The 12,769-nt window shown below is 32.0% G+C and overlaps 1 protein-coding gene across 1 annotated transcript in view; it reads right to left on the reverse strand.

The window, feature by feature from the left end:
- The window catches only part of LOC138940330 (protein Skeletor, isoforms B/C), a 50,144-nt gene continuing 37,375 nt past the window's right edge, over positions 1-12,769 (reverse strand). The window contains exons 6-12 of the mRNA XM_070309148.1: positions 7,674-7,912; positions 7,051-7,231; positions 5,380-5,740; positions 4,600-4,923; positions 3,931-4,054; positions 3,526-3,820; positions 1-3,348 (exon numbers count right to left, since the gene is read on the reverse strand). Coding sequence (XP_070165249.1) covers positions 3,202-3,348; positions 3,526-3,820; positions 3,931-4,054; positions 4,600-4,923; positions 5,380-5,740; positions 7,051-7,231; positions 7,674-7,912 — 1,671 coding nt within the window. The 3' untranslated portion in view covers positions 1-3,201. The remainder of the gene's footprint in view (positions 3,349-3,525; positions 3,821-3,930; positions 4,055-4,599; positions 4,924-5,379; positions 5,741-7,050; positions 7,232-7,673; positions 7,913-12,769) is intronic.

A 12,769-nucleotide genomic window follows, 5' to 3' on the forward strand; every position in this document is an offset into this window, starting at 1 on the left:
TATTAGTGTTTGTGTTTTGAAAATAAATTGATATTATTATAAAATAATTGCAATATATTTTCGATAATATCGCTTAAATGTTATTTCAAAATTTTTTTGTAAAATTTATCTATCAATACGATTATGTATTTAATTTTCGCCAGAATCCCGTTACTCATGGAAAAATTACGTTCAATGATCCATACGTGGTAATGCGATATATTTTGAGTTGCATTCTATCCCATTGCACACTTTCGTCGTTCTGCACATATCTTATATATATAGTAATCGTGCATGGATGGAAGCTTATAAGTAGACCGTTTTAGTATATGTTAATTTAAAGATAGGATCTAAAACTGTAAGAACATTACGTGCTAAATATTACCACTATTACAATTCAAAATCACGTTTGAAACTGTACAACATTGACGATATAGCCGCTCGCATGCTGTGCCGGATGACTAATATTTTCAATTTAGTTTCCAGAAACGCTCTTGTAAATACGTTTCCTTTATCCCCTTTTTATACATATTAATGTACAGTAATATAGCTGAAAAGTTTTCTTAGGATCTAAGCTATTATTTGTCACTTATGAACTAACAACTTGGGACGTTATCGGGCTGCTCCTGGAAAAATGGAAATGGAAAAAATGACATAAATTGAACATCATCATCGCGAGAACAAATAAAATTCTCGAACACGCAAATAAATCCGGCTTTAAGAAATATGTAGAAATTATTAATTTTTTCATAACTTTAATTTAGTAATTTTTTGTCTGTATTTTAAAGACATACATGAGAATTCTTTTTTGTTATATGTAATTTTTTTAAACAAAGTTTAAACAAGTAATGTTCTAAAAAAAAAAACATATACAAGGAAACTTTTGAGAAGAGAATCAATTATTTGTACTTATACTTGAGGTAAAGCTTATTAAATGTTTCAGCTTAACTTCATTAATTGTTGAAATTATAATAAAATTTTATTTGTACCTACAGTTTCTACGAATGATATATTTATCTATATGTTGTATGTATTATTGTCTCTATATATTATTATCTGTACATGTATTATGCGAATATGGAACACTTCACCTATGTGACTTACGACTTATTCTTTATTGCAGAATATAATACGCGGTTTATAATTTGTCTCGTATATTTATAGAATCGAATAATTGATCCGTACATGTATAATTCGTTATGTAAATTTTCGAGCTTTAATTATATAGTGATCAAAAAAAAATAAAACAGCCATTTCTAGGAGCAGCCCGCTTCTATATTGGAAATCCTGCAAGTTGATAATTTATTATTGTCATTCACAGAAGTAGGAGTTTTATCCGCTTACAAGCTAGAATCTGTTACTTTCAAAGGATTTTGTAAGAAAAAGAAAACAAAGGAATGAAAAATATAGCGATAGCCTACGTTTCGAGCAAAAATCTTTCTTATTGATCTCTCAAAGATTGCTCTCAAGTATTGTCATATCGAAAATTCAGCGACACAAACATCGAGATTAAGTGTGTGTTCTTATTGTCATTTATTTACGTACACAGTAATTAGTACGAGGCCCTACTTAACGATCTTAACATTTCTTACGTCTCGTCCTTCGTAAAGCTATAGATAATGTAAGTTTCAGAGTTTTCTGTTCTGTATGTGTATGATATTTGTGTATATATATGCGCATGTAATTAAATACAGACTGGTCTTCGTGCGATAAGCAAATATTTTTTTGCTGTAAATTTTGTGGACACCCCGGCACTTAGGAACTGGACAAATTGAAAATTTTTTACGCGAGAAACGTATACTAAATTCACTACCCTAAATTGATTATGTATTCCGCTGATTTCTCTTGGTTGCGTATATCCCTTGCACGTTTTGCGGTTATTGATTATAATTATGAGTATATTTGCTACAGGCCGTTTTTCTTTATTGATAATTTTATACGCATGCTGCTTTTTTTTTGTATAATTTGCGGAAAATTATTTTTTAATTCTACACACAAATGTGTAATCAGAATTATGTCACTCTATAAAGAACGGCATAATTAAAATCGTATTAAATATTTGAAGAAACAGTTTTGAAAAACGGAGTTTCTTCTATAATATTTTCTAAAAATATAATATAAACTGTAGCTTTTTACCCATGTACTATACGCTTCACGCGCAAGAGACTAGTTCCAAAGTACTGCACGGTGTCCCTTTGCCGAGTGGGTCCTAATCCTTGTAATTAGAGACATTTATTTATCTGTACCCAAGGCACATTTTATACTTTCATTCCGTTTTAGGAAGGTCCACACTCTATATAGTATATACATATTATAGCATTGTTACACGTATAGGGGATAGTTTGTAACCTGCATCACCCTTAAGTATTACTTTTTGCTTTACTTTCTTGTACATAATTCACATTTCGTTAGCGATCCTCTCCCATTGACTATGCTACGTATTATTGTCAAGTCGACAGCATTTATAAATGTACTTCTTACATACTATCGTCGATTTAAAATTACATTAAGATCAACTATAGCTTTGTGCAAAATTTACATTGTACATGTACTGTTGATGCATATCTCCATCTCTCCTGCATCAAATTTTATATGTAGATGTAATTATATATGCTACTCACCTCGTCCCCAGATATCATTTTGACCAGATATCCTTCTCCTAATAATAAACCCCCGTTCGTTATTGTCAGAATTTCTTCGGTTATCCAGTCCTGATCGTAATTATTGTCAGAATATCATTGATTAATCAGACCTGATCACAATTATTGTCAGAATCTCATTGGTTACCCAATTTTAATCATCATTATTGTCTCAGTTCGATTTTATATTGTTAAAGAGTATTGAAATTTCGCGTCTCTGTGTACATGTCATACGTGTATGTGTGTGTGTGTGTGTGTGTGTGTGTGTGTGTGTGTGTGTGTGTGTGTGTGTGTGTGTGTGTGTGTGTGTATTTGTATATGTATATGTATATGTATATATTATATATAATATATATTATATAATATGAAATATTTTGAATCTGATAGGTCTTAAAAATATTTTGTTAATCTTTTACCTTAAAAGTAAATCTCTTATATACTAAATACTTTCTTACAACCTTGTATGTGTTTCGCCGATTTAATAATCGTGTGTATAGTTTTCGTGATCTTAAATCGACCAGCTTTCATCATTATCTTTGTCTTCCGTCACTTGTTTCGCGTAAAAAGAAGAAAATCTAACGATTCATCTCGAGAATAAAAGGAGTGCGATGATAGACGTCACAAACGTCATAAACACGGACAAAACTTGATTGATGCTGTTAATGTTTCCCTGCGACAGGGATGAGTCAACAACATGGATCTTCCAGCCCAAATGGGTGTGTGAATAACACTGAAGAAGATATATAGAAGTTTAATAAAAGTTTTATATAACATATTAAAAAAAACTTTGTAAAATCTAATCTATTGATGAAAAGCTATTTTTACATCATTGAAATAATTTATATTTTTATGCAATAATCAGTTGACTCTCTGTCCTTCGATTTTTCTTTAAAACAAAAATTCGTACCTGATAGTAAACTAAGTCCGGTGTGTCCTGTTCTACGGTCCACACGAGCTTGGCAGGCTCACCCATGTCGCACTTGAGTTCGAGCGTTACGAAGAAGTTCTTAAACGTTTCGTAATTATCTGGGTTGTCCACCGTGGTGCGGACCCATTCGCAATAACGGCCGGCTGCAGTCGGTTTGGGATATCCTTTGGAATCATATTTCACGCCAGCAAATACCTTTTCCTCCATTTGTTTCGCTTCAGATTTCTGTCCAAAACCACCCTCTGGACTGTCAGTTATGTAAAAGGGATGATATCTGTCGATAAACGTTATGCATCAATGTTGCAGCGGAGATATTATAGCGATATACATCTAATGTGTATATATACTTTGAGATATGTCATCGCGAATGAGAATACAACTCACCTAGCAGGATTGGTTTCATCGTTTCCACCCTCTACGATAAAGGTATAAGTTTGACCTCGCTCGACGGTAATCTCTGGGATCAACAAGTCATTGATATACCACGCAATGCCCCAAGAGGGTGTACCTAGATTGCAATGAAAATCAGCATAACTTTAAGCACTATTAAATTAAGATATGAATAAACAAAATCACATACACACACACACACACAATAAACAATTTTAAGATTATCATCATAATATTCATGCTAATGTCTTTTAACATTATTCTTTTAAGCGATAGAAGAATAAAATAAATTTTATTCTTTGTGAGATTATTTTTTTCCTACAATATTGATTATATACAGAAAAAAAACTATTAGAAATTGCTCTATAATATATTCATAATTTAAATATTTAAAAATCAGATGTAGATAGAAAGTATTCAAACTTAAAAATAAAGTAAATTTATTAACTCTTACATAAATCATATTTATTTGATTGAAAAGAACTTAATTTAAAGAATATATATATTTAAATTAAATTTTAATTTGGTCTTCACGGTCGAGAAATTTTATGTACAATTAATATAGGGCGTAGCCTTATTTATTAAATAGAAACTAAAATATATAATAAAAATAAAATAAAAATAAAATATATAATTCTACAATATACATCATGAGCACAATACCTGTTATTCGCGAATATCCTTTTTTCGAACCAGTCGGTCCAATTCTAGCTGTGAAATTTAGATCCTTATTCGTAATAACAGCCGGTTTCCAGGCTTCGATCTCAGGAGTGTCCGGAATATTGTATAGGGAATTTGTACACTCGTGGACATTGCTTGACGTAAAATCGATACGAATATCCTCAGTGGTCTTATCGAATCTCTCATGAGCATTGGCTTCGCCCCGTGCATTCAGAGATCCGATAGCAGCGATCACGCTCGTTTCGCTTTCCGGAATCATCTTGTCTTTCTCCGGTTCGTTGGTCCTCAGCGGCCGCGTATATGTAACTGTAATTGAAATAAATCGCACGATAAGCAATGATTATTCCCGTGTGTTTTGTATTTTATTATATAATAAATTCTTAAATTTTGACGTAAATGCCTTCAAAAATAATTTCGTATTGATAGGAATATTGATAAATGGCATATAAATAGTCGTCAATAATATTAAAGATTGATCAGTATATACTATTATACAAGCATTATTATAAAACAAATCTTTTAATAAAATTACAAATATGCACTTATTTGTCGCTCTATTACTCTATAAAATTATAGAACACAAATTATTGTTAATTTGTGTCACTATTGTTAATATTAACTCTTGTATCTGCGAGAAATCAATATTGAATCGTACAAAAAGTAAAATATTGAAGAGAATAAACGCGCAATTAGCCGCAATAGTATTCCCTCTGTTTCTATCGCAATACCATCGTTTATAAAGTTAATACGATAGACATGTACCTGTTGTTATGCCATTCTTTCGTTCCCCATGCACGAACATCACGTCGTTCCTCCCGCCGACCCTCTTATCCGGACACACGCCCCTATTGCCATCGCATTGAGCGATGTCCGACATGTAGTAATCCTCAGCGATGAACTTGCCGGTTCTATTATCGTATCCGATCACGACGACATCGCCGCCGATCATCTCGGCCTGGCCGTCTACACCCGACAACCCGAACGCTACGTACTGGTCTTCCCTGATGCGGCCCGAGACCCGTATTTGTACATCCTCGCCCATCAGCTGCCACATCACTTGAACACGGCCCCCCAGCATTTCCTTGCAGTTGCTCACTGATTTGGGCGTCGGTGTGCTACTTGTCTGAAAGAAGAGAGATCGCGACCTGTGATTTATGATTATCGGCGGATTATCGTTCGTCATATAGCAAAATCATCCGTGCATCGATCGTGTATTGTACTTACTGGATTGTACCACCACGGCGGCTGCTCCATTTGAAAATCGAGAGCAATGTCATTAATAAATTGAGATCATTGAATTTAATATAGTGATATAGTGAGCGAATTTAAATAATGTAAATTTGATAATGGTTTTGTTATATACATATAAAAGATACATAAATTAAAGAGGCATACCCATTTGAAACCTTAAAAAATGAATACATTTTTTTTAGATTTTTTGCAAAACAACTTAATAAAAATTTTTAATTTTTTTTACGATATTAATACAATATTATTAACTACTTAAATAAAAAATTTTCATCCAAAAAAAATTTTTTTTTTAAAGTTATGCAAATATTTGCAGATTTATGTTTTCATGCACAGTGTACATAAAAGCTCGGGCTACGTTCGACATTTATTTCAAATTTTACGTACGAGTTTCTAATAAGATCCCTCATTTACCAACAAAGGCTTCTTTTTAATCCGATCCCCAATTTAAAAAAAAATGGACTTTTAAAAAAAAGCGAAACTTTTTTTCAACATGCCAGCATTTCTTTATTTTTTGAAATTTAAAAAAAACGCTTGGATAACGGATAGCTATTACACCATTATACAATGTTTAATAAGAAAAAACTTTGATTTTTTTAGTTCAGATATGATCTACAAATGTTTTCATGCACACCGTGCAGCCACCTAAAATTTGCAGAAGCTCCGCAAATATTCGCATAATTTTCATTAAAAAATTTTTTTTAAACTGAAAACTTTTATTTGGTTAGTTAATAATATTGTATTAATATCGTAAAAAAATGAAAAATTTTTATCAAGTCGTTGCGCTACGAAAAAAATCTAAAAAATTTACTCATTTTTCGAGGTTTCAAAAGGGTATGCCCCCTTAAGTAATTATTATAATAAAATTTACAGCCCTTTGATATATTAATCAAGAGATACGCAGCTGTCTAAAAATAATCAAAAGCAAAAGCTAACACAAGTTTCATTAAACCTTAAATATTAACGGTGCAATTACCACATGTATTTTATCAAGTAAAAACGTAAATGTCCCTCTTTACAGTGCATTCAATACGTCCGTATAACATGAAACGAAGCTTTTCATCGCGTCGCTCAAAGTTGCGTTTATTATCGTTTGATAGTTGAACGTTAATGAGGATACGTAAGGTATAGTAAAGTTCGGAGCGTATATCAAGCCGGCGGATTGAAGAACTCATTTTAGTTTACCGTAATTTTCGTCTGGCCGAGAGCCGGAGGAACGTCGAGGCCCCTTGGAATTAGAACATGGCCGAAATTGTGTCTGTATTCAACGCACCATACCGCAAGCCAGTCGATGTCGTACACTGTCAAGTTTCCCGGCAAGACGATCTCAATGTCCTCCCCTTGGTATCCTCTCAATGGTGCCAAGCTATCCGTGAGCGAGATTAATAATATCATCTCGATAAGTCGAATAATGTTTTAGATTAAAATACGAGCCCAATTTTCTTTTCTCTATTGTCGAAATATTCCATTTTTCAATATAATTTAATGTTTAAGATAATATTATTTCCTCAAAATATATATAAAAACGTAAACAAAGAGAATAAATTATATATTAATAAAATTGGTTGAAGTTTATTACATGATTTTGATGAACTTTCGCAAATAAATAATCTTAATAATTAAAATCGTATAATCAAAATACTACAATTCATTTATTTACTCCCAGTATATATTTATTATATCATGCCAAAAACATAAGTAATTATTAGTTTATAAATCAATGATAATATATATATATATATATATAAATTTCAGGCGCAAATTATAATTTATTTATCATTTATTTTTTCGTTTATATTTCAACTGACCTGCCCATTTCATTGGGGACCTTGATACCAAAATGACTGGGTTCCGACCCATTGCCAACCCAGAAGTAAGCGTCCGGGCCGCCACCGTCGTAATGCAAATTCGGGATATAGATGGTTTTACTGTCGAGAATACTGATATTACCGCTGCGGAGACCGTGCGCCAATCTCGAAAACTCGGGAAGTACTTGTAATTTCGGTACTTTCAAATCGAGCGGTATGAAGACGTCGCCGAAATCGACCTGGAATATATTGTATATTGTAACATAGATATTTATTTTACATATCCATTTTATACACACATAAAAGAAGCTCACTAACTCCTTACAAATAAAATTACTTTCGCGGCTTTATTAAATTTTTTACATCCTCAAATATTAAATTTGATTTATTATTTTATTTGTCATTTATTTTTATTAATGTTAATAATAAATTTATTAATTAAAATCTTTTATTTTAGCTGTAAGTAAAATTTGCAAAAGGCATTTTTATAATTCTAGACAAAATCAAAAGGAGCTAAATTGCGGATCTCTACGATAATGCAATAATGATTATAAAAAGTATTTTTACATTAAAAGAGAACATTAAATTTTATTTCGATTATATATTGAAAAATTTTATGGTCTTTGAAATTGGAATTATTTTATCAAAATCGTCCCGACAAACTCGCTAATTTATCCTCCCGAAGATATGCATTTACACCCCCGCAGTGTCGTCGAAAGAGTCGATCTATCATCCCCGGCGTTCGCGTTGACGTACCGATGAGGGGTTTCGGCTCGTTTATATTCCAAGTCCCGTCAAACGTCTCAACGTCTGAGAAGAGGAAGTTGAGAAGAGAGAGGGGAAATATGGAAAGAGAGAGAGAAAGACAGAAAGTAAAGAAGCGAGTTATCGGTCGAAGGTTCGTAAAATCCGAGAAACGGATTCCACCCTCCTTCGTATAGCGGACGGGGGATGCATCCGTTCTCCTTCTCCAGGGAGCGTTTTATGGGAGAAAATTCAAAGTTCGCGCGACGATTTCTCAACTCATTCCAAAACCTCGAACAAATCTATTCGTGAATGGCAAAATAGCGAGCTTCTATTATACCCAGTCTTCCTCGAACGGATTTTCTGTCTCGCGAGAATAATGTAATCGAGTTTCTATTAAGAAAAAAAAAAAAAGGAAAATCCTCTTTTACATATAAAAGTTTTCCTACATATACAAACTTTGCTATCAAGTTTTCGAGATCAAATCTTTTATAATTTTATTTAAAGGATAATAAATTTTCAATATTTATCAATAAAATGTAGTGCATAATTTTATTTTGAAATAATAATAAAAATTACATTTTCTTACATAAGCATTAAAATCGCATCACAATAAAGCATAATTCGCATACAAAATTTTTATATACTTTTCTTTTGTCACTCAACAAATTTATGTCAAGCTCATTAATATAAATTTAAGAATTATCATTATTAATATTAGATAAAGTTTGTACACATTTAAGTCTTGTATATCTAAAGAAAAAAATTCTGCGCCACAGAATTGAATTATATATAGTGATGTGTATACCATTATTATCTATCACATTTACATATGTATTTTGTACATTTGACTTCGTAGATTCGATGAAACCAGCTTTTTCAATAATTCAATCGTAATAAAATTATGCACTATCATTCACGGAAATTAAAATGGAAATATCGTAATCACCGGTTAAGAATCTCGTCACTTACAATTCTGCATTCCAATTATGATCAGTAATTGGCTAATTAAAATTAAAATGGATTTAATTGTGGACTGCTGAAACACAGAAATTGGATAAATGATAGTGCCTCCGCGTGAAATTAAATCAGGAAGATGTTGTATGCTAGAAGACAGAGGAGTAGATAGCAGCTGGTAAATAGTTCGCTAACTAAGATTACGTCTTTGAAATCGCGATGCGCCATGATTTTCTCTGAAAACAGCTTTGCGAGGAATATGCTCTGAAAGTTATACGGAGTACATTTTACAGAATTTTGCGTGTGGTATATGATGTATACAAATCAACAGAACGCGCAGAAGTTTCTTCGGTTTTGCAGAAGTCTCTTTGTGCGATGTACGGCCGTGCGGCAATTTCATTTCTAACAGGCACAACTGGCAAAGTGGCTGGAAAATTTAACATTTGCATGCACCCGCGCCATAATTTCCATTTCCATTTGCGAGGAATACTTTACTCCTGCGCGTCCTCTAAAGTTTAGAAACTCCTCAATTCTGTAATTGTAATTAATTCCCTTTTGCCGAAATCGATCATCCTTCTTAACAAATTATCGAACATGTCCCAGATGGAGTTTTGTCGTCGACAAAATTTAAATTTTGGTATTATAAAGATTATATATAGATTATATTGTAAAGATTATTATTACTCAGGAAATAAAATTTATAAATACAAATGTTAACTAATAATAAAATATCTCTAATGTTATATCGTACACTTATGAGATCTGATTAATAATTTTAATATATGAACATTAATTTAAGTGTGTTTGTTAAATATATGTTTTTTCATATTATATATATATATTTGAATTTCGCTCTGTCTGTATCTTCTCATTCAATTCATAATCTACAAATCAAATACATAATTATATCCATAATTATACGTATATACAAGCTATTAATTGCTAATTAATTCACGTCTGATTCTAAATTTTACGCGACTCTTTATGGCAATAATTCTACAAGTAGTGGGATCTCTCGACTCCTCACGAATCGTTTTGGAGCTAAGCAACGACACACGCATCCGCGCACTAATTTCATCATTAATAATAATTATTATCGACGAGTTGGGACGGACTCCCACGAGACTGCAAAATTTGCATGCGCATTAATCCCATTTCGTTTAAGGGCTCGTCAATCATACCTCCCTCGCGTAGCTGATGGTTCAGTGTACGAGTCCAGAAATGTTCTATACGAATGAGCCGCGAGACGGATTTAATGGCATTTTGAATAGAGCCATACTTAAAATCGGCCCTCCAGCTATACTCGTTTATTATAATCGGAGAGAGACTATATGCATCTAATACTGTTATAAAGCATTTTATTAGAAAGCAGTATATAATAATCTCGTTATAAAACGTATCGAAATTAATTTAAACCTTTTTTATCTACAAAGTGGATCTAATATTTCTTATCAATTACTAAAATCAGTTAAAAATTAAAATAAAATAAAAAAATCTATAAACAATTGATATCAATAAACTTAGAAAAATAATAAGAAATAATATTATGTGCGATATCTTTATACTAAGTAATTCACTGTAACAAATATTTTGCAGAGTAATTGTACTTTTTAATGATTCTATTTGTCAAACTATCTAACAGAGAGAACTAAAATAAAACATATTATATTATTTTTATTGCAGAATTATACCTGTTTGTCATAACATAGTTTCTCCAAGAATTTTAGAATATATATATATATATAATTGATAATAATCACGAGTACTGCAAGTTCTGAAAACTGAATTTATGTTGGCAGAACTTTAATTGATTCCGGAGACTGCGATAATCGCTCTTTGTAACGGAATGACAAGAAATTACTCTGTTCAGCGACATTAACATCCTACGCGTTGACGTGTATATCGGCAATAAATTTGATAACACCTACACAGTTCCTTCCTTAATTACCTATAGTCACTGATATTAAACGGTGAGACAGGATGAACACGTGAATATTTTTTGTTCATTAAAATAAACGCCCACTTGACATATTAATTCTTGTTCGACGTCATAGCTTTTTTTATAGATAAAATGTAATTCATAAAATATAGTCTCCCGCGCGCACGGATAATACAATGCATTCCAAAAAGTTCTCGGCGTTGAAAATAAGGCATGAATATATCGGAAAAATGCAATATTTCCACGTTTAATTCCAACGATTTCGCGATTATTTTTCATTTCTTTGACATTTTTTTTTTTTTTGTTTATGTTGAACGATCTGCAGAAAATAATGCTGTACGATTCGAAGAATTTTTATGAAACTGGAACAGCTCCGCGCTTCTCGGAACAGTATAACATTTATATAGTCGGCAAAAAAAATGTCTGATAAAACAATCGATAAGTTATCGTTTATCAGACTTTTTTTTAAATTTATATAAACAATTTATGCAATAAGTATTATATAATTAGATAAAATGAAATATTTAGTAAACTATTCAGTACGAAATTTCGTGTATATTTCTTTCCAGTGTAGAAAGCGTAACGATACATTCGTATATTACAAACAGATTATCAAATAACCGACTATTACCGAAATTTTAAATCCACTTACTACAGATTCAATTGTCTAGATATTGAAATACATGGTATCACTCGATAACTAAATATTGCCAATAATTAAGTGAGCGGCACTCAAGTCAAGTGTACCCTCAAAAAAATCTGCACGAATATCGAAGCGAATTATGATTCATATTATGATGATTATAATTGTGCAAAGTAATTTTCATACAGCTTGAAAAGCGGACTAATAAATTTATAGAGTGAGAATATATGTATGAAACTGAATTATACTTTACTTTATTACAATTTATTCTATTTTCCAACGGAATAAACTTTGCAAACTCAAATTTATTTATTAACTGAAAGTTACAGCATTAGACAAAACAATAGTGTAATTGATTTTTTTGAGAGAAATTGAAAAAATTAAATTTGAAATTGCAAAAGTCAAATTTAAATAAATTGTTTCTTGAGTTCTCTTTAAAAAAAAAAGAAAAAAAAATTAATCCCCTTGCATTCTTGTATTGTCAGTCAAGATCAGAACTCGGCTCTTAATCGTCAAATCAACGTTCGAAAATATTGACTAGATCGGTAGGGATAGCACTTTTGAAGAATTTACAAGAGTAGCCCCTCAAAATTTTATTTGATTATCTGCCGTCTAATCTTTCCGTGATGATTTTCTGGAGAAAGTGCTAACTTGGCGCTAGTTTTGATCCGATTGCCTGCTGATTGTTACAAGGGGGATACATATCTGTCGGTCTATAAACTGGAACGCGATGATATGCGGGGTTCCTCGTCAATCCGATACCTTTGATGTAGTCGGCCCCCGAGGTTTCGAGCTCGGAGTCGCTGCAACGCT

This window comes from Polyergus mexicanus, unplaced genomic scaffold, assembly GCF_030449975.1.
Source record: "Polyergus mexicanus isolate NDT 795.1 unplaced genomic scaffold, iyPolMexi1.0 SCAF_16, whole genome shotgun sequence".
Classification (NCBI taxonomy): Eukaryota; Metazoa; Arthropoda; class Insecta; order Hymenoptera; family Formicidae; genus Polyergus; species Polyergus mexicanus.